Below are 26,335 nucleotides of genomic sequence, written 5' to 3'. Positions count from 1 at the left end.
TGTATTGTATTGGTTGGTGCAAAAGTAATTGCAGTCAATGGGAAAAACCGCAATTACTTTTGCACCAACCTAACAGCATGTATCAGTACTTCATTCGTTTGTATGGCTGAATCACATCCCATATTATGGATAGACCATATATTATTTATACCTTCATTAATTGTTGCACATTTGGATTATTTCTATTTTTCGATATTATGAATAATATCACTAAGAAAATCTGTATACAAGTTGTCATGTGGACATATACTCTGATTACTTTTGGGTAAATATCTAGAAGTAAAATTGCTGGGTTATATGGTAAGTCTATGCTTAACCTTTTGGGGCACTTGTACACTGTTTTACAAAGCACCATTTTATACTCCTACCATCAGCATTTAAGAGTTCCAATTTCTCCACACTCTTACCAATACTTGTTATTTTCTTTTTTATTATAGCATACTAGTAGGTGTGAAGTAGTATCTCACTGCAGTTTTCAGCTGCATTTCCCTAGCAATTACTGAAGTTCAGCATCTTTTCATGTGTGTATTGGGCATCTGTGTATCTATTTTGAAGAAATATCTATTCATATCTTTTGCACATTTTTAATTGGGCTATTGGCCTTTTTATTATTGAGTTGGACATTACTTATATAGTCTAGAAATAAGTCCCCTCTCAGATACATCATTTGCAAATATTTTCTCCCATTCAGTGGGTCATTTTTTCACTCTCTGGATAGCGTCCTCTGAAGTACATAAGTTTTTAATTTTGATAACGTCCAATTTATCTATTTTTTCTTATGTCACTTGTGCTTTTGGTGTCATATCTACAAAACGTTTGCTTAACCGACAGTCAATGATATTTCCCTTCTTTTTCTAACAATTTTATAGTTTTAGCTCTTACATTTAGGTCTATAGTTCATTTTAAGGTAATTTTTGTGTATGGTGTGAAAGAGATGTACAACTTCATTCTTTTGCAAGAGAATATCCACTTTTCCCAGCACGATTTGTTGAAAAGACTCTCCTTTCTTCTCTTAAATTTTTCTGGCACCTCCACTGGCTATAAACGTAAGAGTTTTTTCCTTGTCTCTCAATTCCATTCCATTCATTTATGCCTCTGTCTTCACAGTGTCTTCATCAATGTTGCTTTCTAGTTTGAGTCCCAACTTTGCTTTTCTTTTTCAACACTGTTTGGGCCATTCTGGTTCCCTTCCATTTTCATATGAGTTTTAGGATCAATTTGTCACTTTCTGTAAAAATGTTGCTGGAATTTTGACAAGGGTGGCACTGAATCTGTACATTAATTTGGGGAGCAATGCCATTTTAACAACATTAAGTGCCTATCCATAAAAATACGACAGAATTTATTTAGTATCTTTATATTCTTTCCATGTTTTATGGTTTTCAGAGTTTAGGTTTTGCATTTCTTTCATTAAATTTATTCCTAATAATTTTTATGCAATTATAAATGTAATTGTTAATTTCATTTTTGGGATAATTCATTGGTAGTGTATAGTGTATTTCTTCTTTTTTTCCTGAGGGGTTGCACAGTTCCTGGAGTTACTGCACTACCAGGTCAATGCATACAGCAGATGGAGCAAGGTCCTATTCAATCTCCCTGCTCCAAAAATCCATTTAACAGATTGTCCTTGGATAGCGGAAGCATCAGATATACAAATACTACACTGGATCTTAGCCAAACGGCTGAGAAGATATTAATATATTTCTGCACTACACTATTGATTTTTGTATATTGATTTTTTTTTACTCTACAACCTCATTTATTCTAACAGTTTTTAAGTTGATTCCTTAGGATTTTCTATGTACAAGATCATGTCATCTGAAAAAAGATGGTTTAAACTGTTCCTTTCTAATCTGGATGTCTTTAACTCCAGTTTTATTTGTTTTGCAAACTGCCAAAGATAGAATCTTCCAGTTCAATGATGAACAGAACTGGTGAAAGTGGGCCGGGTGCGGTGGCTCATGCCTGTAATCCCAGCACTTTGGGAGGCCAAGGTGGGTGGATCACCTGAGGTCAGGAGTTCAAGACCAGCCTGGCCAACACGGTGAAACCTTATCTCTACTAAAAATACAAAAAATTAGTCGGGCATGGTGGCAGGCGCCTGTAGTCCCAGCTACTCAGGAGGCTGAGGCAGGGGAATCGCTCAAACCCAGGAGGCGGAGGTTGCAGTGAGCTGAGATTGCGCCACTGCACTCTAGCCTGGGCGACAGAGCAAGATTCCATCTCAGAAAACAAAACAAAACAAAAAACTGGTAAAAGTTGGATATCCCTATCTTGTTCCTGATCTTAGGTGCAAAGCATTCAGTCTTTTTTTTTTTTTTTTTTTTTTTTTTTTTGAGACTGGGTCATGCTCTGTCTCCCAGGCTGGGGTACAGTGGCACAATTTTGGCTCACTGCAACCTCCACCTCCCAGGCTCAAGCAATTCTCCCAAATAACTGGGACTACAGTGCACATCACCATGTCTGGCTAATTTTTGTATTTTTTTGTAGAGACAGAGTTTCGCCATGTTGCCCAGGCTAGCATTTAGTCTCTTTCCATTAAGTATGATGTTAGCCGTGAGTTTGTCACAGATGTACTTTATCAAATTGGGGAACTTCCTTTCTACTTGTTTCTTGTTGGACTTTTTGTTTTTAATCTTGAAAACATTTTGGATTTTGTGAAAAACTTTTCCTGGTTTCTACTGAGATGGTTGTGTAGTTTTCATCCTTCATTCTACTGATATCCTATATACTATTATTATTAATTATTATTATTATTTGAGATGGGGTCTCACTCTGTCGCCCAGGCTGGTGTGCAGTGGCATGATCACGGCTCACTGCAGACTCAACCTCCCCAGGTTCAGGTGATCCTCCACCTCAGTTTTTGTTATTTTTAGTAGAGCCAGGGTTTCACCATGTTGCCCAGGCTGGTATCAAACCCCTGGGATCACGTGATCCACCCACCTCGGTACCACAAAGTGCTAGGATTACAGGCAAGAGCCACCGCGCTTGGCCACCTGTATAATATTAATTGATTTTTACATGTTAAACCAGTTTCACATTCCTGGGACAAATCCCATTTGGTCCAGATGCATAATTCTTTTTAAATTTTGTTAATATTTCAATTTGCTTTTGAGTCTATATTCATATATTCGTATGATATTAATCTGTAGTTTTCTTCTTTTTTTTTTTGGTACTGTCTGATTTTGGTAGTAGGGTACTTCTACCTTCATAAAGGAAAGTAGGTTCTGAAAGAAATGTAGAACTGATGTTCATTCCTTTTTTTTTTTCCAGTAACATGAGAGATTTCATTAAACCTGGAGGTTGAATTCATTTCGGAGTTCAATGATATGTCCAAAGAATCACGTACTATAATCGTATAGACAACTCCTGTAATATATCCACAGTGCAAAATTATCCCCGTTTCCTGTCATTCCCTAGTGAGAAAAATCCAACTGCAGACTTGACTGCCTTCGGTGAAGGCACACGGCAAATTCTTCTGAAAAATAATACCCTTCAAGATTGACTCTTCCCGTTTTACACAGCAATTGTCTCAGCTTGGGACCAAAGTATTTACAAAGCAAGCAAACAACAGACTAGCGAACAGGGACACTTCTGAAGCTGGTGATGCAGAAATCCACTGCCAAGCAGGGTGGGAGGCCAGTTACCTCACCCGGAATGTTCCATATGTAAGCTGACACAACTTAACATCTTAAATACAGAATTCCAATCAAAAGAAAAGCAAACAAGACAAAAAAAAAACAGCAGTCAAGCATAAGCAATGTTACTTCCTCTCTGAACAGGGAAGCATCTTGCTCACTGGGAGATAAAGGGTGAACCTCTCATCTGCTGCTGTCTCCTCACAAATGCCAGCAAGAAGCTGGGTGTGATGATGAAGAAAGATGGCAGTCATCACCAAGACCCCACAAGCCAAGCCATGGTCCCCTCCCTGAGGGCACAGTCCTTTCATGAAGCCATAAAAGACTGAGACCACTGCTCAGACCTGAGCGCTCAGGGTTACCTACTGGGGTTGTGTAATATTCCTGATGTGATTTCTGCCAAAACCCAAACTGGTTCTTTGTTTTTTGTTTTTTGTTTTTTTCTGTTTGTTTGTTTGTTTGTTTTTGAGACAGAGTCTCACTCTGTCACCCAGGCTGGAGTGCAGTGGCGCAATCTCAGCTCACTGCAACCTCCACCTCCTGGGTTCAAGTGATTCTTCTGCCTCAGCCTCCCAAGTAGCTGGGACTACAGGCATGTGCCACCATGCCCAGCTAATTTTTGCATCTTTTTAGTAGAGACAGATTTCACCACATTGGCCAGGCTGGTCTCTAGTGATGCACCTGCCTCAGCCTCCCAAAGGGCTGGGATTACAGGGGTGAACCACCGCACCCAGCCCTAAACTGACTCTTGACCAAAGAATCTGATTTGGCAAACCAAATCTTAGTGCAGTGTTCGCTCCTTCTCCCCTTACCCAGAACATGATTCAGATCCTAACATAAACACAAAACAGGTCAGGGAACCAAAACGCCATGGTCTTGTCTATTATGCAAAACATTGAGATAATGTTCATGATTCATTCTGTTTTCAGCAATTGTGTCCACTTTGAAGCGTCTCTCGAAGCTTCGAAACACTGCATTGTTTCCTACTAAATACCAAAATGTGTCACACAGGCATCACCAGTGGGAATTTTGTTTTTAAACATTTAGAAATAAAACAGTTTTTGACCCATAAGCCAGTCCTAACGCATAGAGTAATGGGGATCGAGGCTAAACACACACACAACTACAAAATATTCCCTAGAAAAATGCAAGATCCTCAGAAAATCAAGATCTCCCTACCAAACAACCTACCAAGTCATCACAGAAGAGGTGAAGACTCCTCTCAAAAGATAAGTGCCATAGAAATAGAGCTTGAAATACTGAACATGATTTCTCGAAGATCCTTTTTGTTACCCCAAGAGAAGTGGAGGCAGAGGAGAGAGAGAGAGCAGTTTTCCTTCCCTCTGGATCCAGCCGGATGCCAACTCTGACATGCAGGGCAGAGCACCAGGCTGCAAGAATTGGATGCTAATTGCAATCGCTTTTCACTTTGGAACCTTTGCTGGGAACTTGCAAACTATTAAGGGGATGACTGGGAAACCGGATCCATCTCTGTGGCTGGGGATGTTTTTGAATGATTCTCACAGGCTCCTTGTATGCTCAGTGACCCTGTTGGTCCTATGCGTATCTGAGCCGGGGAATTAAAATGGCCAGTCTGACGTTCTCAAGCACCGCCCTGGACACCCCCACTGCCAGCCCATGGTCTACAGCCACAGCGATCCCAGCTTTCCAGACAGGGTCCTGAATGTTATCTGGAATGCAGACACAAGTGTTTTGAGATACACCGTTTGGGGAATAATTCCACATGGAAAGGTACAACGTGGCCAAGATCTCGGCAGGGACCCGGCCCTCAGATGACAGTCTCCAGGAAGAAAGAGCATGAGACACCAGTGTCTGTTTAGGTTTGCCGAGCCCACAGCCGTCTGTGCTGCAGGCAACGCATCCTCCTGTGGCTCATGGGGGGCCGGGAACCCCAGTGCTTCTGCTGAAGAGTTATACACCATTCCCTCGGCTGGGTTGCACATTCACTGGATGTCAGAAGTTTCTGAAACTGCTGTGGGGGCAGGGGAAGCCGTTGCAGAACAGTCTGGTCCTGTCCTCTGGACTCTACAAGTCATAGCGGTTCAAACTACGAGTTTGGGTAGCTCTGCCAGCTGTACTGGAAGTGGTCTGCTAAGATATTGTTGTAGCCATGATAGTCCCCGTGCTGGGGGAAGAGGAGGCCATTGGTGGGGCTTCTCCAGTGGGCTCTGGTGATGTTCCTTGCTGCTCAGGTCCACTGTGGTGCCAGGAGGAGGTGCTTCCTGACTTGCTGGTTTGCATCTTACTTGGTCTTGTAGAGGAAGACCCCGAGGATGGCAGTCATTATGCCCAGGACATTGGTGCTGGTGACTGGGTTGGGCAGCATGATCAGGGACACTGTGATGACCATGATTCTCTTGGTGGCATTGACAACAGAATAGCTCAGGGAGCTGACGAGGTTGAGGATGCTGAAGGCAATGACATTCTGGACAAAGTTACAGAAGCCGCTGACAGCCAGAAGCAGGAGCATCCAGGGCCACTGTGAGACGTAGTCAAGTCGCTGCTGACCAGGAAAGCCGAGAGGTCCACCAGAACCCAGGTGGGGATCATAAAAAAAGACAGTGTGGCAGCCCAAGATGTTGAGCAGCGGGAGATGGTGGATCCGCAAATCTCTCAAGATCTTTTTGGAGAAAATGTTCTGAAGCAAGAAGCACAGCGTGGCGGCCTCCCCACATGTCGAAAGACAACTTGGTGACTGTGGCCATCAGGACGCCGCTGATGATGGGGATGAGTGACAAGTACACCTTGGTGCTTTGCTTCTTTATAATGATCTGGGACAGGAGGACCACCCAAATGGGCATGGTGGCCTTAATGGTGTGTGCATAGGACATGGGCACCTTCCAGACGCTGACGTGCACTGACAGGGACGCGAAGTACTTGCCGAAGGTGAGTGGCAGCACGCAGTGCGGGTAGAAGTGCAGCGGCAGCAACAGGCCAGGCGACGGATGCAGACTGGGCCTGGGGCCTGAGATGGGTGGTGCAGGGGGCAAGCGCCAGGCGTGCAGCAGCAGGAGCCCCACGTACAGCACCAGGATGTGGCACAAGGACACAGTCACCGGGAACGGGAAGGCACTCAGGATCACCTAGTTGACCACGCTGCCCACTGTAGCCGCCGCCATCCTGCCCAAGTGGCTGCCCCTTCCTGCCCCTGATATAAGTTCTTAATAGAATTCTCCAGTAAAACCCATCTGGGCCTAGAGATAGGTTTCTTTTTTCAGAGTTTTAAAAGCATCATTCAATGTCCTTAAGATTTATAGGGCTATTCAAACTATTTTATTCATTTATTTATTTTATTTTTTGAGACGGAGTCCTGCTCCGTCACCCAGCCTGGAGTGCAGTGGCACTATCTTAGCACTCACTGCAAACTCCGCCTCCTGGGTTCAAGCAATTCTCCTGTCCCAGCCTCCTGAGTAGCTGGGACTACACGTCCATGCCACCATGCCTGGCTAATTTTTGTATTTTTAGTAAAGATGAGGTTTCACCATATTGGTCAGGCTGGTCTCGAACTTTTGACCTCAGGTTATCTACCCGGCTCAGCCTCCCAAAGTGCTGGGACTACAGGCGTGAGCCACCGTGCCCAGCAAACAATGATTCTTAATGAACACTTGGACATTTCTGAATTATGAGACCCTGGATTTTAAGTATTGTTTTAGCTGGCTTTCTGGATACCACTCCAGCAGAGGAAGGAGACACTCCACCTTGCCACTGCCAGGTGAAGGTGGAAATCCAGCCCCTGCCACATGGCCTCCGTTGACACCCAGAATAGGCAGAGGGGTCCTTGTATCTGTTGGGCAGGGTGGGAGTTCTTGCTTCCCAAATAGTCCGTCCTACTAACATCATGATAGGAGGGCTTTGTTACAACTGGGTGACAGTTAAAGCCCTGATGCTCCACTAAGCCTCCTCTGACACTACCCAAGGAGAAAGGGTTGGGGGATGCTTCAGTACTGCTGGGTAGGGGTGGAATTCCAGGCTCCCCACGTGTCATCCACTGACATCAGAGGAATGGAACAGGCTTTAGGGGTTAAAGTCTTAGCTCCCCACTTGGCCTTTTCTGACACCACCCCAGTTGTACTTTTAATTCCACCCTCAATCTCCAGCAAAGGGAGAAAGGCTGCAGACTGAGTTCAATCACCAATGGCCAATGATAAATATCAATCATGTCTACATCATGAAACCTCCATATAAACCCTAAATGACACAGTTCAGAGAGTTTCCAGGTTGATGAACACACGGAGGTGCTGGGAGGGTGGTGCACCCAGAAAGTGAATAGAAGCTCTGCACTACTTCCCCCATATTCTGCCCTATGCAGCTCTTCCATTTGGTTGTCTCTGAGTTGTATCCTTTATAATAACGTGGTAAGTATAAATAAAGTATTTTCCTGAGTTTTCTGAGCTCTCCTAGAAAACTACTGACCCTGAGGAGGGGGTAGTGGGAGCCTTCCATTCATAGCAGGTCAGTAAGGAGTTCAGGAGGCCCAGGCTTACAGGCTTACAACTGGCAGCTGTAGTGAGGAACAGGGTAGTAGTCTTGTGGGACTAAGCCCTTGGTGTCCAGGGAGATGGATAATTGGTTGTTGGTGTGAGAAAAACCACACATTTGGTGTCAGAAGTGTTGTAAGTAGAAACAAGTTGTAGTACCATATTAGAGGAAGGAAGAAATGAAATAAATAGAATTTTATCTCTGAGAGCTGATCCTTAATTGTGAGGCAGGATAAAAAAACATAAAGACGTCATTTTTGAAATAAAGGTAAGATAAACAAAGTTCCAATAATGTACCAAATGCAGAGGGAAACAACTGACAGAATAACTGAGACTGAGTAATTGAGATTAGCACGAGCACTGAGATTATTCTGAATGAGAAAAGAGAACCAGTAAGTACAAAAATGGTGAAATAATAGCACTATTCAAGAAATATATTGAATATTAACAAGTTCTGTAAGAAACAGAATGCACATTCAACCCTTTTATAAAAATTAAAACTAAATTAAGTTTCAAATATTATCTTAATATTAAACATTAAATATTTTAAATAATGTAATTAATAACTACGTTATTAAGTTTAAAATATTACCTTTCACGTTCCATTTGCCTAAGGTGATCATTTTTTATAGCTTCAGTTACTAAGTTAGTATGAGGATCATCCTGGTAAAATAAAATGGAAGAAAAAAAGAATAATTCAGAAGTAAACAGCAAGAACTTAATTTTTGTTTTGTTTTGTTTTGATATACAGCCTCACTCTATTGCCCAGGCTGCAGTGCAGTGGCATGATCATGGCTCACTGCAGCCTCCACCTCCCTGGGCTCAGGTGATCCTCCCATCTCAGCCTCCCAAGTAGCTGGGACTACAGGGGCATGCCATGATGCCTGGCTCATTTTTGTATTTTTTGTAGAGATGAGGTTTCACCATTTTGCCCAGGCTGGTCTTCAATTCCTTGGCTCAAGCAATTTGCTTACCTCAGCCTTTCAAAGTATTGGGACTATAGGCATAAGCCATCATGTCCAGCCATGAACTTGAATTTCCAATAAGCCTCCCCACTAATTAGTTTTAAAAAAGGGAGAGTAAATTAATCCTTCTGTTTTCCCTTATGTAAATTAGAACTTTCTTTTTTCATATTTCTGATTACCAATCACATTCTCCATTGAACTAAACTATTCTAAGAAGCTGATAAAAGGATCAGGATGGAAAGATTAGGACCAAGTACACAGAAGCTGGGGTTGTTAGTACAAATATGTAATACTTTAATTCTAAACTCAAATATAAATGCTTCAATCATCAATTACTTAGTATGATCCATATCTCTACTCCCCATTAAAAACACAGATGATTTTACAACATATATTATTTTTTCTCAATATGAAAATAATATATAATAATTAACATTTGCCCAGCACTTAACTATCTTTCACGTACTACATTTTTTTTGTTTGGTTAGTTTTGTTTTGAGACAGAGTCTTGCTCTGTTGCCCAGACTGGAGCACTGTGGCATGATCATGGGTCACTGCAGTCTCAACTTCTGGGCTCAAGCCATCTTCCCACTCAGCTTCTCGAGTAGGTGGGACTACAGACATGTGCCACCATGCCTGGCTAATATATATATTTTTTTATTTGTTATTTTACTTTTGAGACAAGGTCTCACTCTGTCATCCAGGCTGGAGAGCAATGTTGTGATCACAACTCACTAAACCCTTGACCTCCCCAGGCTTAGATGATCCTCCCACCTCAGCCTCCAGAGTAGCTGGGACTACAGGTGCACACCACCAGGCTGGCTAATTTTTTATTTTTTTGAGACAAAGTCTTACTCTGTCACCCAAGCTAGTGTGCAGGGGTGTGATCACGGCTCACTGCAGCCTTGACCTCCTCGGGCTCAGGTGATCCTCCCACCTCAGCCTCCCAAGTAGCTGGGACTACAGGTGTGCAACATCAAGCCCGGCTAATTTTCGTATTTTTTTGTAGAGATGGAGTTTCGCCATGTTGCGCAGGCTGATCTTGAACTCTCAGGCTCAAGCAATCCTCCCACCTCGGCCTCCCAAAGTGCTGGGATTACAGGTGTGAACCACTGTGCCCAGCTGCCAGGTACTATTTTAAGCATTTCACATGCATTAACTCATTTAATCTTCACCTATAATCCTCACCTTAACCCTGTAAGATAGGTTATAATAGTTAATCCCATTACATATATAAAAGAACTGAGACACAAGGAGAGTAAGAGCTGAGTAGGAGAGCCAAGGCATCTGGCTTCAGAGCCTATACTCTTTACCCACTATGCTACAGTACTCTTATAATCTATTTTTTTTTTTTTTTTTTTTTGAGATGGAGTTTTGCTCTTGTCACCCAGGCTGGAGTGAATAGTGCGATCTTGGCTCCTGCAACCTCCACCTTCTGGGTTCAAGTGATTCTCCTGCCTCAGCCTCCCTAGTAACTGGGATTACAGGCACCCGCCACCATGCCCAGCTAATATAATCTATTAAGAAAATCTATTAAAAGTTCAACTCTGTGAAATTGAAAATGTACCATTTTTATCTACAAATAGAGGCAATTTCATATGGTTTTCCTTAAACTAATATACAGTATGCTATATTTTATTTGTAAAAATCTGGAAAATATTTCAAAAGCATTTACAATCTCATAGCTCAGAAACTACTGTTTTATATTGGTGTCAATTCTTCCAGTTTATGTTCATGTATAGGTGTGCATAGCTGTATGTTTTCACTTAACATTATATAATATTTCCCTAGGTGTCTGAAAATGTGACTTTTGATAATTGCATTATGTTCCACTCTATGAGTAAGGATAAGGAATTTATTTCACTTTTTTTTTTTTCAAGACAGAGTCTTGCTCTGTCACCCAGGATGGAGTGCAGTGGCGCAATCTCGGCTCACTGCAACCTCCACCTCCCAAGTTCAAGCAATTCTCCTGCCTCAGCCTCCCAAGTGGCTGGGATTACAGGCGCCCACCACCACACCCAGCTAATTTTTGTATTTTCAGTAGAGACAGCGTTTCGCCCTGTTGGTCAGGCTGGTCTCAAACTACTGACCTCGCAATCCGCCCACCTCAGCCTCCCAAAGTGCTGGAATTACAGGTGTGAGCCACTGCGCCCAGCCTTCGCTCTTGATATATTTATACACAGTTGAGGTTCCCTCTGCTCCACAATGGCTCTTAATAGGTGAAATAAGGATTTGGAGGTTTCTTGGTCAAGATATTACCCTTGGCCGGGGTCACACCTGTAATCCCAGCACTTTGGAAAGTGGAGGCAGGTGGATCACATGAGGCCAGGAGTTCAAGACCAGCCTGGGCAACATGGCAAAACCCCTTCTCTACTAAAAATAAAAAACTTAGCCGGGCATGGTGGTGCATGCCTGTAATCCCAGCTACTCAGGAGGCTGAGGCATGAGAATTGCCAAAGCCTGGGAGGCAGAGATTGCAGTGAGCTGAGATTGCGCCACTGCACTCCAGCCTGGAAGACAGGCTCTCTGTCTCAAAAAAAAAAAGATATTATGCTTAATGAATGACATGGAATCTTATTTTTAATGATTCTTTTTACTAAAATTGTGCAGTCTGTTTTAACCATAATCTCTACCCCATTTCAATAGAGTCTCATTCTCAACCCAATTTAAATAAAAAATGAAATACATCAATAATAAAACACATTGATACAGGCCTGGGAAAAACCCAAGAAGTCATCTATTCCGGCTTTCTCATTCTGAAAACAGAAAAGCACAGATAAGTGGGAAGTGGCTACAGAAATGTCTTTTTCATACTCACACTTGGTGAAATATATTTATCTTCATCAATTTCTAATGGAACAGTAATCAATTTTTGGAATGCCTTCTTCATTTTTTCTCGGTCTCCAACAGCAAAATAACAGATAGTTAGGTTGTAGCCTGCCTTCAGATTTGGTGCCATGCTCATTATGTGCTCATATGAATTAATAGCATCTGAATACTGACCAGCCTGAATAAATGTAACTCCAATGTTCTGCATTATTTTAATCCTAAAAGAAAGACATGGATTAGCTTTAAAATTCTGAACTCTTTAGTATGGCATCCAAACCATTCACAAATAGTTTTCTTTTTTCCTCTCCCACTTTACTTCGTTTTTGTTTTGTTAAAGCTTTATTGATAAAAGCTTTATATAAATACCATAAAATTCACTCATTTTAAGTATATGATTCAATAATTATTGCTGTATTTATATAGTTGTGGAACTATAACCACATCCTTATTTTAATTCATTTCCATTACCCTAAAAATAAAACCTGTGCTCATTAACAGTCATTCCTCATTCTTATCCCCAGCCCTAGGTAACCATTAGTCTTTTTTTTTTTTTTCAGACAGGGTCTCTCTCTGTCACTCAGGCTGGAATGCAGTGGCATGATGTCTGCTCACTGGAACCTCCGCCTCCTGGGTTCAAGCAATTCTCCCACCTCAGCCTCCTGAATAGCTGGGATTATAGGCACATGCCACCACGCCGGGCTAATTTTTGTATTTTTAGTAGAGACGGGGTTTCACCATACTGGTCAGGCTGGTCTGGAACTCCTGACTTCAGGTGATTTGCCCGCTTCGGCCTCCCAAAGTGCTGGGATTACAGGCATGAGGCACCGTGCCCGGCCCATTAGTCTATTTTCTGTCTCTCTGTCTCTTCTAGGCATTGTACATAAATGGAGTCATACAATTTGTGATATTTTGTCTTGCTTCTTTCACTTGGCATAATTTTTTGAGATTCTTCCATTTTGTAGCATGTATCAGTACTCCATTCCTTTTTTTGTCAAATAGCATTTCATAGTATGAATACGTACCATATTTTATTTATACATTGCCTACTTGGTAGACATTTGTCTTGTTTCTACTTTTTGGCTATTATGAATAATTTTGTTATGAATGTTTGTGTAAAAGCCTTTGTGACAATCTATATTTTCATTTCTCTTGGGTATATACCTAAAAGCAGAATTGCTGGTCACATGGTAAATTTGTGTTTAACTTTTTTAGCTAACTGCCTGTTTTCCGAAGTAGCTGCACCATTTGACATCTCCAGTGAATGAGGTTTCTAATTTCTCTAAATACTCGCCAAAACTTATTGTTTCTTTGATTGGAGCCATTCTAATGGATGTGATCCCACCTTATTTCTAAACACTCCTCAATATAATCCCTCTATTTCAACTCAATTAGTTTATTCATAATTCTCTGATCAGATCATAAAGACTATTATTTCCCTGACTCGTCTCAGGTGTTGCCTTTTTCTCAGATGTTATCCCTTCTCTTCTCCTAAAGAGTCAATATCAAGTATGCCTCCTTCATAAAGCCTTTCTTGATCATTCTTGTTCTCAATAATGATTTCTTCCACTGAATTATTATAGCACCCATTGTCTTGATTATTGATTATGAAGCACTTAATATATGTTACTCAATACTCTTTTTTTTCTAAAATGCTCAAATTCTTGGTCTCACCTGGCTTAAAAGTACTTCAAGGGCATTGTGTTCTATAAGTTAGATAATATTTGCTAATGATAATGAGATATTATGTAAAATTCAAAAACGAATGATCTTAAAAGATGGTATTGCAAATAAATTAACTTTCACAGAGAAACTGTACTGTGCCTAGGGGAAATTATGATCAGTAAATATCCTGGAAACTTCCTATGTCCCCACAATTATCACTAGACCATAAGAGAACTTACTGTTTCTGCTCCTGAATATTATAATAGAAAATATCCCAGCTTCCCCCTCTTCTAGAAGACTCAGAAGTAATCCTTTTCTCTATTTCATTCTCAAGCTACAGCAAGAACGTAAGGGGAGCTTAATTTCTAGCCTTGTATTGATATGTTCTGGAGGACTGCTATTATGATTTTGTGTCCGCATTAAGTTATATCAGGGTAGTAATGGCCTTCAGGGTTAACCCCTTTATTGGTCACTTAGTTTTATTTCATATGATCATATACAATGCTTTAACCTTTAACTTGTCATTATAAAAATGTGTACAAGTAGTAAGAAGGGAACAGATCAAAATACTACACGTATAAATCTCATGTACAAACACTTCGAAATGTTCAACCCACTGAAAACAGGTCAGAAGAGTTATCTTGTTTCAGAAAAACACTTAAATTTTACAATTATTATCTATTGTTATAAACTTACCTCATCTGCTTATTGACACTTGGAACTTGGTCTAATGCCATTCGGTAGAATTTAATGGCTTTGGAATAATTTCTTTGCTTTAAATAGATATTTCCCATATTCATTTTCAATATTCCTAATTAAAAAAAATTTAATGAATGTATAATACTCTCATTTTTTCACTCTTTGATATTTTAGATGACTTTTAATTCATATTCTCTGAAGCATTTCTCAGTTATGAAGTCTCAGATATTATCTAAAATTCTAATTTTAAAACAGTTATACTTTTCAAACTTACCTCCTGTGAAGAAATGGAACTTAAGACAGATTCCTGAAACTATGGCTAGAAAACAACTGATTTACATTATTGTGCTTTACATTATTGTGCGTTCTTCTAAGAAAACATGGAACTTAAAGACATTTAAAAGTTAGACTCAAGAATGCCACATACATTTTAATAATATTAAAGGAAACGACATTCTGATAAACATTAATACTGCTACCAAAAAATTACACAATATAAATGCTAAATATAAACTATAATCTCTTGGGGATAAATTTATATAAGGAAAAGCACATTCTATGAGGACGCCATGGCTCATTCTACTTGTGATAACAGGATACATTTTTTTTTGTTTACTATTAGGCAGTATACCTCATACTAACTATATTTCTTCATCTGTAAGGATTTTTATATAAATAGTATGTTTAAGCAGGATACCCCTATCATAAATACTGATTTGTTTAGAGCATAGATCATTTCATTTTAAGGAAGCATAAAATGAAGAGACATAAATTAACACTATGAAAGAATTACATCTATTGGAAAAACTGATTATGTACACCTACCTGCATTGCTAAACATCTTATTTTTCACTATAACTTGATAAGTGTTAAGTGCTTCGGCATACATTTCATTAACTGAATACTGACTGGCCAAATTGAAAAGAACCTAAGGAAGAAAGTATTATAGAAAAGACACATAAGACCACTTTAGGCCCCTTTCACCTATAATCTTTCTAGAGATTAAAATCCTATAACAAAGTTAGCTACTTATATCAAGATACTCAGCCAATTATGAAATTAAGTAAACAAAAGAATTATCTTGCATTACAAATGAACATTAAAAAAAGAAGAGCTGTCCTCTAAATTTCACCTTAATTTTCTATGTATTCTATTTAATTTAGTAGTATTTGCCATCTATTAATCTCTGGAGGACCTACAAAGAATAAATGTGTATCATTAATGCTGCTGGTGATCAAAGAAATAAGCAAGATCGTGAACTAAATATAAATTAAATGTGGAAATATCTTAAACCTTAAAGTCTATCAGAAGAATCTGTATAGTAAGCTCTATATACTAAATTACAATTTAAGTAATTAATTTATAGTAAATTATGTTCCTAAAGGTAAAAAATGATCATCATAAATTATCTCTGAAAGATTTCATGGAATCGTAGAATATCAGCTATAAACAGTAAGCATCTAACATTTCAAAATTTCAAACGCCCTTTTTTTCCTATGTGTTTAGTATATGAAAACTTTACCCACTGAAAATACACCCTTTTAAACAGAAGTGCAAACATTATGGAGGTGTCTTTTCAGAATTGAATAAATGTTGCTAGAAATTAGAGGCATTAGTTTTTTTTTCCCCACTATCCTCATAGAACATTATTTTATATGCCTAAAGTTCTTGAAAATCACTGACCGAAAAGTCTACATTACAATCTCATCAAAATAACCACCTTGATAGAGCATTAAAATTAGTGCTCTTCAAGAAATAGAGCCATTGCATGGTAGGTTTGCAGGTACTTACTAAGTTATCAAAATATATATATATATATATTTTTTTGAGACGGAGTCTCGCTCTGTCGCCCAGGCTCTGGAGTGCAGTGGCGAGATCTCGGCTCGCCGCAAGCTCTGCCTCCTGGGTTCATGCCATTCTCCTGCTTCAGCCTCCCAAGTAGCTGGGACTACAGGCGCCCGCCACCACACCCGGCTAATTTTTTGCATTTTTAGTAGAGATGGGGTTTCACCATATTAGCCAGGATGGTCTCGATCTCCTGACCTTGTGATCTGCCCGCCTCGGCCTCCCAAAGTGCTGGGATTACAGGCGTGAGCCACCACGCCTGGCTACATATTTTTTAATAAATAGAGACGAGGTCTCACTATGTTGCCCAGGCTGGTCGCAAACTTCTGAGCTCAAGTAATCCTCCCACCTTGACCTCCCAAGGTGTTAGGATTACAGGCGTGAGCCACTGCACCCAGCCTAAAATAACTAGTTAAATAACTAAATAAAAGAGCTCTTTGCACAAAACAAAGAGTGTTTTATGAACTAAAGATTATTATTAATCTAATTGTGAGCACCTGAAGACCAGTAAGATTTTAAAAATAAAAGAAAAAAGACTCTGGAACCCATTAACCCTAGTCAAAATTTTATTTAAAAATTGTGTTATATTTCAATACTTACTGAGTAAGTTAAATCCAAGTTGATATTTTCTGGAGTTGTAACTTGTTCTCGCTGTCTCACCAGGACTCTCTCTTTTCTTCCTGCATCTTTTGCCTTTTCTAAGGCCTGAAATCAGATTTATACCTTGTAAATTCCTTTGAGTGTTCATCAACTTTTATGCATTTGAGAAATATCTACATGAAGGTTGGATGAATTCATTTTCTATCCTCAGATTCCTCAAGACACCCCTGTGGGCTCTTACTAGAAACTTCCCTTGGAAAGGGACTTTTTGTTTTTCAGAATGACAAAAAAAGCCCCAGTTCTATGAGTAATAAAAGCAGCTTTTTAAAGTGAACATTTCTTTCTAATGGTATTCATTAATCCAATAACTCACGGAAATTATATTTATATGATATGACAAAGTAACATGAACAAAGCAAATTAAAAGAAAAGATTGATACTTAAGAAGCAAAGTTAGATTCCCAAAAAGCAAACTAATTTTTTAGTTTACTTAGGAAAAAATATTTCATAGTAGTGAGACTTCAAGAAGAAAACAGCCCTAGTACTGTGTGTGGCTCATGGTAGCTACACCTTTCAGCAGCATATTGCTATCTAATCCAATAGTCCACCAGGCTGCCAAGTTAAGTATACCAATACATTAGAATTTTTTTCCCTACTGAAAAGACCAATGTCAAAAATTACAAAACCAGCCAATTATTCTGACATTCAAATTTATGAAACTGAGTTACAATTCCTGGTTCTCAAAATAATTGCTTCTTATCCTAAGACCAGTCAATGGCAAACAAAAATATTTGTCTATACATATGGTGTATGTATAAAAGCAGACATACATCTATAAATGCTTCATAATTTCGAATCTTGTTTATGAACTTACCAATTTTAAGTCTCCACAACTACTGGCAATACAGCTTTCTTCTACCAACTCATTTACTTCCTTCTCTAATTGCTTTATTTTTTCCTCTGGGCTATTAAAGACAAAAGCAGGTACAATTTAAATCTTTCGACCTCTAAAAATCTATACTAAAATTTATTTTATTTTATTTTATTTTACAGACAAGGTCTTACTTGGTTGCCCAGGCCGGAGTGCAGTGGCACAATCATAGCTCACTGCAGCCTGTAGTCTTGACTCCTGGGCTCAGGTCATCTCCTCCCACCTCAGCCTCTCAAGTAGCTAGGACTACAGGTGCATGCCACCATACATGACTAATTTTGTTTTTGTTTTTTGTAGAGACAGAGTCTCCTCATCTTGCCCAGGGAGGCTGGTCTTAAACTCCAGGACTCAAGCGATCCTCCCTCCTCAGCCTCCCAAAGTGCTGGGATTACAGGTGTGAGCCACAACACCCAGCCTAATTTACTTTCAACATTGAACGATGTGCATTTAAACTTTAAGAGTAGTTATAGATAAGACAAATGTATACATGGTATTAAAGAGCAAATGTAGTACTGTTTTTAACAACTACATCATGTAATTATTCATAATAGTAAAATAATAACAACAGTCAAGATAGGTAACATGGCCAGGCGTGGTGGCTCCTGCCCGTAATCTCAGCACTTTGGGAGGCTGAGGCAGGTAGATCACTTGAGGTCAGGAGTTTGAGACCAGCATGGCCAACATGGTGAAACCCTGTCTCTACTAAAAAATACAAAAATTAGCCGGGTGTTGGGGCAGGCACCTACAATCCCAGCTACTTGGGAGGCTGAAGCAGGAGAATATCGCTTGAACCTGAGAGGCAGAGGTTGCAGTGAGCGATATTGCGCCACTGCACTCCATACTCCAGCCTGGGTGACAGAGCAAGACTCTGCCTCAAAAAAATAAAAAAAAATAAAAATAAATAACAGGTTCTTGCTATGTTGCCCAGGCTAGAGTGCAGTGGCTATCTACAGGCACAATCATAATGCACTACGGCTTGAACTCTTGGGCTTAAGCGATCTTTCTGCCTCAGCCTCCTGAGTAGTTGACACTATAGGCGTGCACCACCATGCCTGGCCATAGAGAAAGTTTCTAATGAGGTGAAGAAGTTTAAAAATCCTGGCTCTATTAATAGCAAATCAAGTATTCCCAAATCAGTTATCTTTCAAAATAACAGTAATGTTGTTTTGCTACCACTTTCTTTTGGCAAAATACAACAATACTCTGAATACACATCAATGCCTAAATAAAATTTTACTACGGCTATATCAGAATAGATAGTAGTTCTCTTAATTCTCTACAAATGGACTTTATAAAAGTATATAGAAATAAATTGAGCAGCATAACTTTTTCTATAAAATTATATTCTTTGAGGAAACCTGGGACTAAGACTACAAAGTTTATTAGTTTATAAAGATCTGTAAAATTCTAACTGAGCAGTAAGCATAACAGATGGTAGTTTTATGAAGGTTACATGAAATATAGAATTCTATTTTCTAGTTGTCTGAAACACTTGAATGGATGTCTTAAATGTTGCTTACAGATTTTATTATTAAATTCAAAATATCAACATAGAATTTTAAACTTAAAAATCTGTAAGAGAACTTTATGTAGACACTGAAAGTAACTTACCCTGTCCCCATCAAATGCAAAAAAAATGCAATCTATATTCAGGCACTGTTGGCTACCTACCCACACAGAGCCTGCCACCCGCCCTTCTTCTTTGCATGCAGAAGCTAAGCAAGTCAAGAGAATCTCATTCTCTTTGCCAAGTGTTTGGTTCAGCCACGAGCATTTGATGCATTCCACACTGAGAAATGAAGGCATATCTGCTTCAGGTAGAGGGCTGCTAGAAAGATCTTCTTGGCTTTTTAAGAGACCTAAGACTAGGAACATTCTGCCTCTAGACTTTATCAGTTACATGGAGATTTTGAACTCTCAACGCTCTCTTGGCATCATAATGATCGGCAGGTGCTTGGGGAAAGCCAAGGGAAACAAAGAGAAGCTGGACCAGGGATGATGTTACTGAGCAGTTAAATTAACCATCCCCAGAACTTCCCTTCCTCCAGACTTCCTATTATGTGAGATAATAAATTTTCTTGTTAATTATGTATATGTCTTTTTTTTTTTTAAGTCTTTCTTTGAGACAGGGTCTCGCTCTGTCACCCAGGCTGTGGTGCAGTGGTATGATTACAGCTCACTGCAGCCACCACCTCCTGGGCTCAAGCCATCCTCCCACCTCAGCCTTCTGAGTAGCTGGAGCTACAGGTGTGTGCCACCATACCCAGCAAATTTTTTAATTTTTTTGTAGAGACGGGGTCTCGCTATGTTGCCCAGGCTAGTCTTGAACTCCTAGGCTCAAGTGATCCTCTCACCTTGGCCTCCCAAAAGGCTGAGATTATAGGCATGAGCCACCACGCCCGGCCTGTGTCCTTATTTTTTTTTTAAACATGTTTTCTGTTATTAGCAGCCAAAAGGACCATGAATGACATAATATTTAAATAAAAAATGCTTTTATTAGCTAATGTGCTGTCATTAATTAAGATAAAAAATAACGTGATTGTCTATAGAGGTTCCTTGCTAGTCAAAAATGGAAATTATGTAATTTACACGAAAGCCTAAATACTGGGTTTAAGAATTACAATTTAAATTAAAAAAAGAAACAAAAAAAAGAATTACAATTTAAAAACATATATTCTATAGAAGCAAAACAGTATAGTGATTAATTCCAGTTCTAGTTCCAGAGCCCAAGCTCCGGAACTAGAAAAACTGGGTTTGAATCTAAGCCTTGTCATTTACTAGCCTTAGAAAGTTAAGATAGCTGGGCTTCAGCTCCCCTCTTTATAAACTAGTGAGAGTAATAGCTCTGTTTTCATAGGGAAAGTACTTGGAAAAGTGCCTGGCACACAGCAAGGACTCAGTTAATGTTAGCTTTTATTACTATTTGTAAAATGTATACATCAAGGTACTTGGATACCAGCAGATGTATATAATTAAATGTATACCATAGCTTTTTGGCTACTGTCTAGCCACTAGCACAAAATTAAGTTTGTTCTATAAAAAATTAAATTTCTCAATAATATGACAAATTAATTTCATATGTGTTCTCTTAATTTTTTCCCTTGAAACGTCCTCTCCAGATAATCATATCTTACAACATTTACAACCCCATTTGGCTGTCAGGAGACTCAATACTGGCCCTGATAAAAAATTAGACCATATCTTCAAGTCATATAATATCACAATAAAATTGCACAGAATACATACGGCTATTCTTAATTTTGTTAGTTCTGGCAACTAGGGATGATTTTTTGTTTACTACTCTGCTGACACAAACTTTTTAAAGATTAAGAATTATGTAATTCTTATGGAATTCACATAATTATGTGAATTCTTATGGAATTCACATAATTATGTAATTCTTATGGAATTCACATAATTATGTAATTCTTATGGAATTCACATAATTATGTAATTCTTATGGAATTCACATAATTATGTAATTCTTATGGAATTCACATAATTATGTAATTCTTATGGAATTCACATAATTATGTAATTCTTATGGAATTCACATAATTATGTAATTCTTATGGAATTCACATAATTATGTAATTCTTATGGAATTCACATAATTATGTAATTCTTATGGAATTCACATAATTATGTAATTCTTATGGAATTCACATAATTATGTAATTATGTGAGCTGGTGTGGTGGCTCACGCCTGTAATGCCAACACTTTGGGAGGCTGAGGTTGGCAGATCATTTGAGATTGGGAGTTCGAGACCAGCCTAGCCAGCATGGCAAAACCCCATCTCTACCAAAAATACAAAAATTATCTGGATGTAGTCGCAGGCACCTGTAATCCCAGCTACTCAGGAGGCTAAGACAGAAGAATCGCTTGAACCTGGGAGATGAAGGTTGCAGTGAGCCAAGATCGCATCACTGCACTCCAGCCTGGGCAACAGAGTGAGATATCATCTCAAAAAAAAAATTATGTATTTGGAAAATAAAAATTTAAAATATGCAGCAACAACAACAAACAACAACATAAGGACTTACATACCTATCTTTTTTCTTGGCTTCCAAAGGGGGAGCAGGGCCCCTTGACTGACTAAGGGGGTCAAATGCAGAGCCTGAGACACAATTCAAGAGTTAATATTCAATTTGTAACTCAGCAAAATCGAAGAAAATATGAAAATATAAAACCTTGCATAAGCTATTTCATTTACCTCTTTATTAAATGGTTTCAATTATCTATTTATTAAATGGAGATAACATTGTGTCTACATAAACATTTCATATACTGGGAAATTGGTAAGATTTTTAACACATATAAAGCTATGTAAATAATACATGTGTTAAACTTAAAAACAAAAATAAGATATTCTCAGCATTTACTTTCTCTTCCACAGTGATCTATCTCTATTATCAACTCTAAATTATCAGTCACATGTCTTATAACCTGGTATTGGCTTTTTAATTTTCCTTATTGGCATACTAAACATTAATTTTTGTTATAATTTTATTTTTAAATTATCATTTAACTTTCTACATATTATTTCAACGCATTTTGACAAATTACACCATGGTTTAATTACCACCCCAACAGATATGTAGAAGGTTTTCATCATCCCTTTCCTTTCTTAATGGTACCTAAAATATCAGTGCATCTTATAATCAATGGCATTGTTAGATTTTATTTAAAATGACAGTAATATTTATATCACAAAATGGTAAAAGATTAAAAGATCCAAAAAAGATTATTAGTAGAGACAGTGTAACAAACCTCTCAAAGCTGCTTTGGTAAAACCAGCTGCTCTCACTGCTGTCATGGGTCTAGTAACTCCATCCTTTAAAGAGAATGGGAATCATTTATTCTTAAATAAGATCTATCTCCTATGTACAGTTCTGCACATTACACACACCTTAATATAGCCCTATTTAAAAAAATGCTGATTTTCAATCACTATACGTTTACTCCTTACTTCTACCTCCTCATGTATCAATCATGTCCTCTCTCCCCTTTACAATTTCAATTCTTTGATGTAACTGGGCTATAGTTTTAAAAAAAATTAATCAGCTTATTAGCCAGCTACTCTCTTACTTTTGGTTGGTCTCTTACATGCCTATGAGAGAAACCACAGAAATTGTTGTAAATGGTAACAGGAAAAATGGGCCCCAGAATACATCATATAAGCAATTATAAGTTCTATGTCCACACCCCAATGGGAATTCATCTGATACCTGAGTAAATAAATCTAAAGAGACCTCGCCTTCAAAGATTTACAACAGTCTAGACTTTCGCCCACAATTTAAAGAATCTGGGTCACTATATAAGTAATATCTTCTTTAACATTTTAAAATAATATAATAAAGTAAAAAAACTTTGGTAGTAAATTCCAAGTCACAAGAAAGGCACAAAATGAACACGCATGCAATAGAGATACCTGAATAGCCCCTGTCATTGGTCTTCCTATTGATGATGCCAGAGATGTCTTGGACTAGTAAACAGAAAAGTTCAGTTAAAAAGATTCCTAAAAATATCTACCTTAAATGTTTAAACCAAGTTATAGAAGTTTTCTTCATTCTATCGGCAAATAAACAAACATAATTTATTCCTTGTACCTCCTGGGCGTATAGGGTAAAACCATAAAACTATAAAACAGGGAGCAGCAAACTACAACCCATGGTCTTTGTAAATAAAGTTTTACTGGAACACAGCCATGCCCCATTCCTTTGCACATTGCCTGTGGCTGCTTTTGCTTTACAAATGCAGAGTTGGATAGTAGCAACAGAGACCATATGATCTGCAAAGCCTAAAATACCTAGCCCTTCATGGAAAAAGTTTGCTGTTTTTCTGAAACACCACCAAAAATCAAATTTATGAGTAATACACACTCAGGCTAACTAATAAAAGCATGTTTCATATGACACACGTTTATATTATGTACAAGGCTACTTTCTTCACTCATATAAAGGAACATTATAAAGGCAAGCGCCCTGGACCTCTAGGTTCTGAAGATATTTTTTTGACTAAGAAAAGCTATTCCACCTAATTCTTCCATTTTTCTCATTCCTGTTATTTCATATAAGCTAAAACATCCAAATTACAGGTAATTTAGAGTTTGATGTATCTTTCCCCCAAAGGCTTCTAATATAAGACCCAAATACACACTTCTGAAACACTTTTCTTACATTTTATATTTGTTAATTAGTAAATGTTTCCCAATTATATACACTATTACATTTATATAAAATCTAACTTCACATAAAATATATGAATGGAATACACGAGACTTGGTTGTATCATGTAGAAAATGAAAGGAAGTCAGCGAACACAGGGTTTACAAATGGAAAAAGGTAATAAAACATTTTCCAATACTTACAAATCAAAATGACTACAATATTCAAATTTATTAATCACACTAGACTTGTATAATGTTTGTAAGTATCCAAAATGGAAAATATATTTGGATTATGACCTAAGATATAATAAAATTATTCAGAACTGCCTAAAGTGAACTATTGTATGAGAAAAAGCATCTTAATATTTTCAGCTTACAAAAACCTACCCCATATCCAGTAGCTATAGGTCTAGTAACTGCCGTGCTTGATATTTTAGCAGTTATCTTGGGGAGGAAAAAGAACATAGTTAACAGGATTCAGACTGAGCTATATAATAGAAAACTGGAAAAGAAATAGAAAATATAGACTCATAAATAAAGAAATATTTCTATAATACTTAGAATGATTTCTTTTAAATTATCTTAAATATTAGGGAGCTCAGGTATTTTAATTATGTGAGAAGGAGACTCATTCTGGAATTCATTTTAAAGGAGAAAGGGGACTTTTGAATGATTTGAAGTGCCGATAAGAAAGATTTGTTTTCATGCTTGCAACCATCACGAATTAAACATTTTATTGCATAATTATTACTGCTAGCCACTAGACCAAACAACAGACACAAGATTTGGGGTCTGAGAACTTGGGTTTGAATCTCAGCTATCCCTATAACAGATACCTTTATTTAATCTCTTTGAACCTATAGTTTTCTCATCTTTTAAATAAGAATACAAAGTATATGGATCACAAAATTGTAGTTAGAATCAAATAGGAGCACATCGGTGAAAGTATACTAAAAATGTTAGTTGTTAGGCAGAACTGTTAGAAATATTTATTAAATATCACTCACAGAGGAATTCTACTTTCGGCTATGATGGACTGTTTTTAAAAACCTTCTCACTAAGAACTATTAAAAAATATACATGGGGTCAAAATATTTTTTTTTAAGTGTGAATACGTTAGAGAACCATCAAGACAGTGAAGAAATACAAGGTCTGAAAATAAAGAAGAGACGGGAAGGCTAGAGAGGTGAGCCCACATTTAGGCCTGCTTTCCTCCTAGAGGCATCTGTTAATTCCAAAGGCAAGTCTGAGACACTGGACACAGCTTTTGAGACTCACAGCCTGAGGGGATAAACACTGGCGATGAGGGCCTGCCAAGAATGCAGCCCGGTAATCCTCCAGGCTTCAGATTGTGATCTCAAAAGGCTACACCCTAAGACTAAAAGGTAAATAATAGTATACTAGCCCTCATAAGGGCTGACATCCAATTCAGAATCATCTCAAACCCGACTGGATTAAGGTGATCATGGATTCCTACTGCTGCTAGTACCATAAGTAAAAGTAAATTCTCTCCAGTGAAAGATAAGATCCTCTAGCACTGTGCTATCCAATAAACTTTCTGTAGTGATGTAAAAGTTCTATATCTGCCCTTTCTGATAAGACAGCCATTGGCCACACAAGGCTGTTGAACATATGAAATGTAAGTAGTACAACATGAATTTATTTATTTTAGTTTTAAATAATGTAAATGTAAATAGTTTCATGTGGCTAGTGTCTCTCATACTGAGTAGTGCAGACGTAGAGCCATAAAGTATCTCTAAAATTTTTCATTTATAATGTCTCTCAATTAAAACCAACCAGACATACAAGAGGCAAGACTACCTAACCAAAAGCCAAGATAAACAAAAGAATAGAAAGAAATTCAGAAGTGGGTACATATAATGGAAATATCACACATAGACTTTAACATAACTATGCTTAACATGATCAATAAATTAAAAGATTAGTAATAGCAACTGAAAATGAACTAAAAACTATAAAAAAGGAATATACATGGAAATTCTAGAACTGAAAAATAGCTAAAAATAATATAAAATCCTGGCACTGTCCAGGCAGTAGTAAAACTGTTAATTTATACTAGACTTTAAAAAGTTAAAGATGAGTATCATAATATTTAGGGAAACACTAAAAGAATAGTCAGAGAACGTAAACTACCAAGATAACAGAAAAAGAAAATGGAATAATAAAAAACAAGCAAAAAAGAAGGCAAGTAAGGAGAGAAAATGAAATATACAAGAGCCAGGAAAAAAAAAAAAGCAAATAGTAAGATAGCAAATTTAAAGGAAATCTGTAACTTCATTAAATGTAAGTGGAATAAATACTTAACTAAAATAATAAGATTGTCAGACTATTAAAAAAATAAAAACCAATCACATGCTGCTAAGAAGAATTACATTTTAAATAAATTGATATGGAAAAGTTGGAAGTAAAAAGACAGGAAAGACATACAATAAAAATGCTAGACAAAGAGCTTGTATAGCTATAACAACATATTAAT

General features: G+C 38.0%; 1 protein-coding gene and 2 pseudogenes across 36 annotated transcripts in view; all 3 read right to left on the bottom strand.

Annotated features, from left to right (window-relative positions):
* Positions 1-26,335, bottom strand: part of IFT88 (intraflagellar transport 88) — a 124,836-nt gene that overhangs the window by 78,086 nt on the left and 20,415 nt on the right. For 22 of the 36 annotated variants that reach the window (XR_008670986.2, XM_031001356.3, XM_031001354.3 and 19 more), the window contains 10 exons: positions 24,226-24,282; positions 23,101-23,154; positions 22,440-22,503; positions 21,717-21,786; positions 17,612-17,702; positions 16,738-16,842; positions 15,118-15,220; positions 14,290-14,404; positions 11,921-12,149; positions 8,730-8,800 (listed from right to left, as the gene is read on the bottom strand). Coding sequence is in view for 35 of the 36 variants with exons in the window: in XM_031001356.3 (XP_030857216.1) it covers positions 8,730-8,800; positions 11,921-12,149; positions 14,290-14,404; positions 15,118-15,220; positions 16,738-16,842; positions 17,612-17,702; positions 21,717-21,786; positions 22,440-22,503; positions 23,101-23,154; positions 24,226-24,282 (959 nt within the window). In the remaining variant the exon portion in view is untranslated. The remainder of the gene's footprint in view (positions 1-8,729; positions 8,801-11,920; positions 12,150-14,289; positions 14,405-15,117; positions 15,221-16,737; positions 16,843-17,611; positions 17,703-21,716; positions 21,787-22,439; positions 22,504-23,100; positions 23,155-24,225; positions 24,283-26,335) is intronic. The other 14 variants (XM_063697180.1, XM_055360140.2, XM_031001357.2 and 11 more) reach the window with 1 other exon arrangement.
* Positions 1,517-1,694, bottom strand: LOC115930497 (uncharacterized; annotated as a pseudogene).
* LOC129526324 (solute carrier family 35 member E1-like) lies at positions 2,203-8,712 on the bottom strand (annotated as a pseudogene).

Source organism: Gorilla gorilla, chromosome 14 (genome assembly GCF_029281585.2).
Source record: "Gorilla gorilla gorilla isolate KB3781 chromosome 14, NHGRI_mGorGor1-v2.1_pri, whole genome shotgun sequence".
In the NCBI taxonomy this organism is placed as follows: Eukaryota; Metazoa; Chordata; class Mammalia; order Primates; family Hominidae; genus Gorilla; species Gorilla gorilla.
The sequence above is the reverse complement of the archived record's forward strand: the minus strand, read 5'-3'. Positions and strand labels throughout refer to the sequence as shown.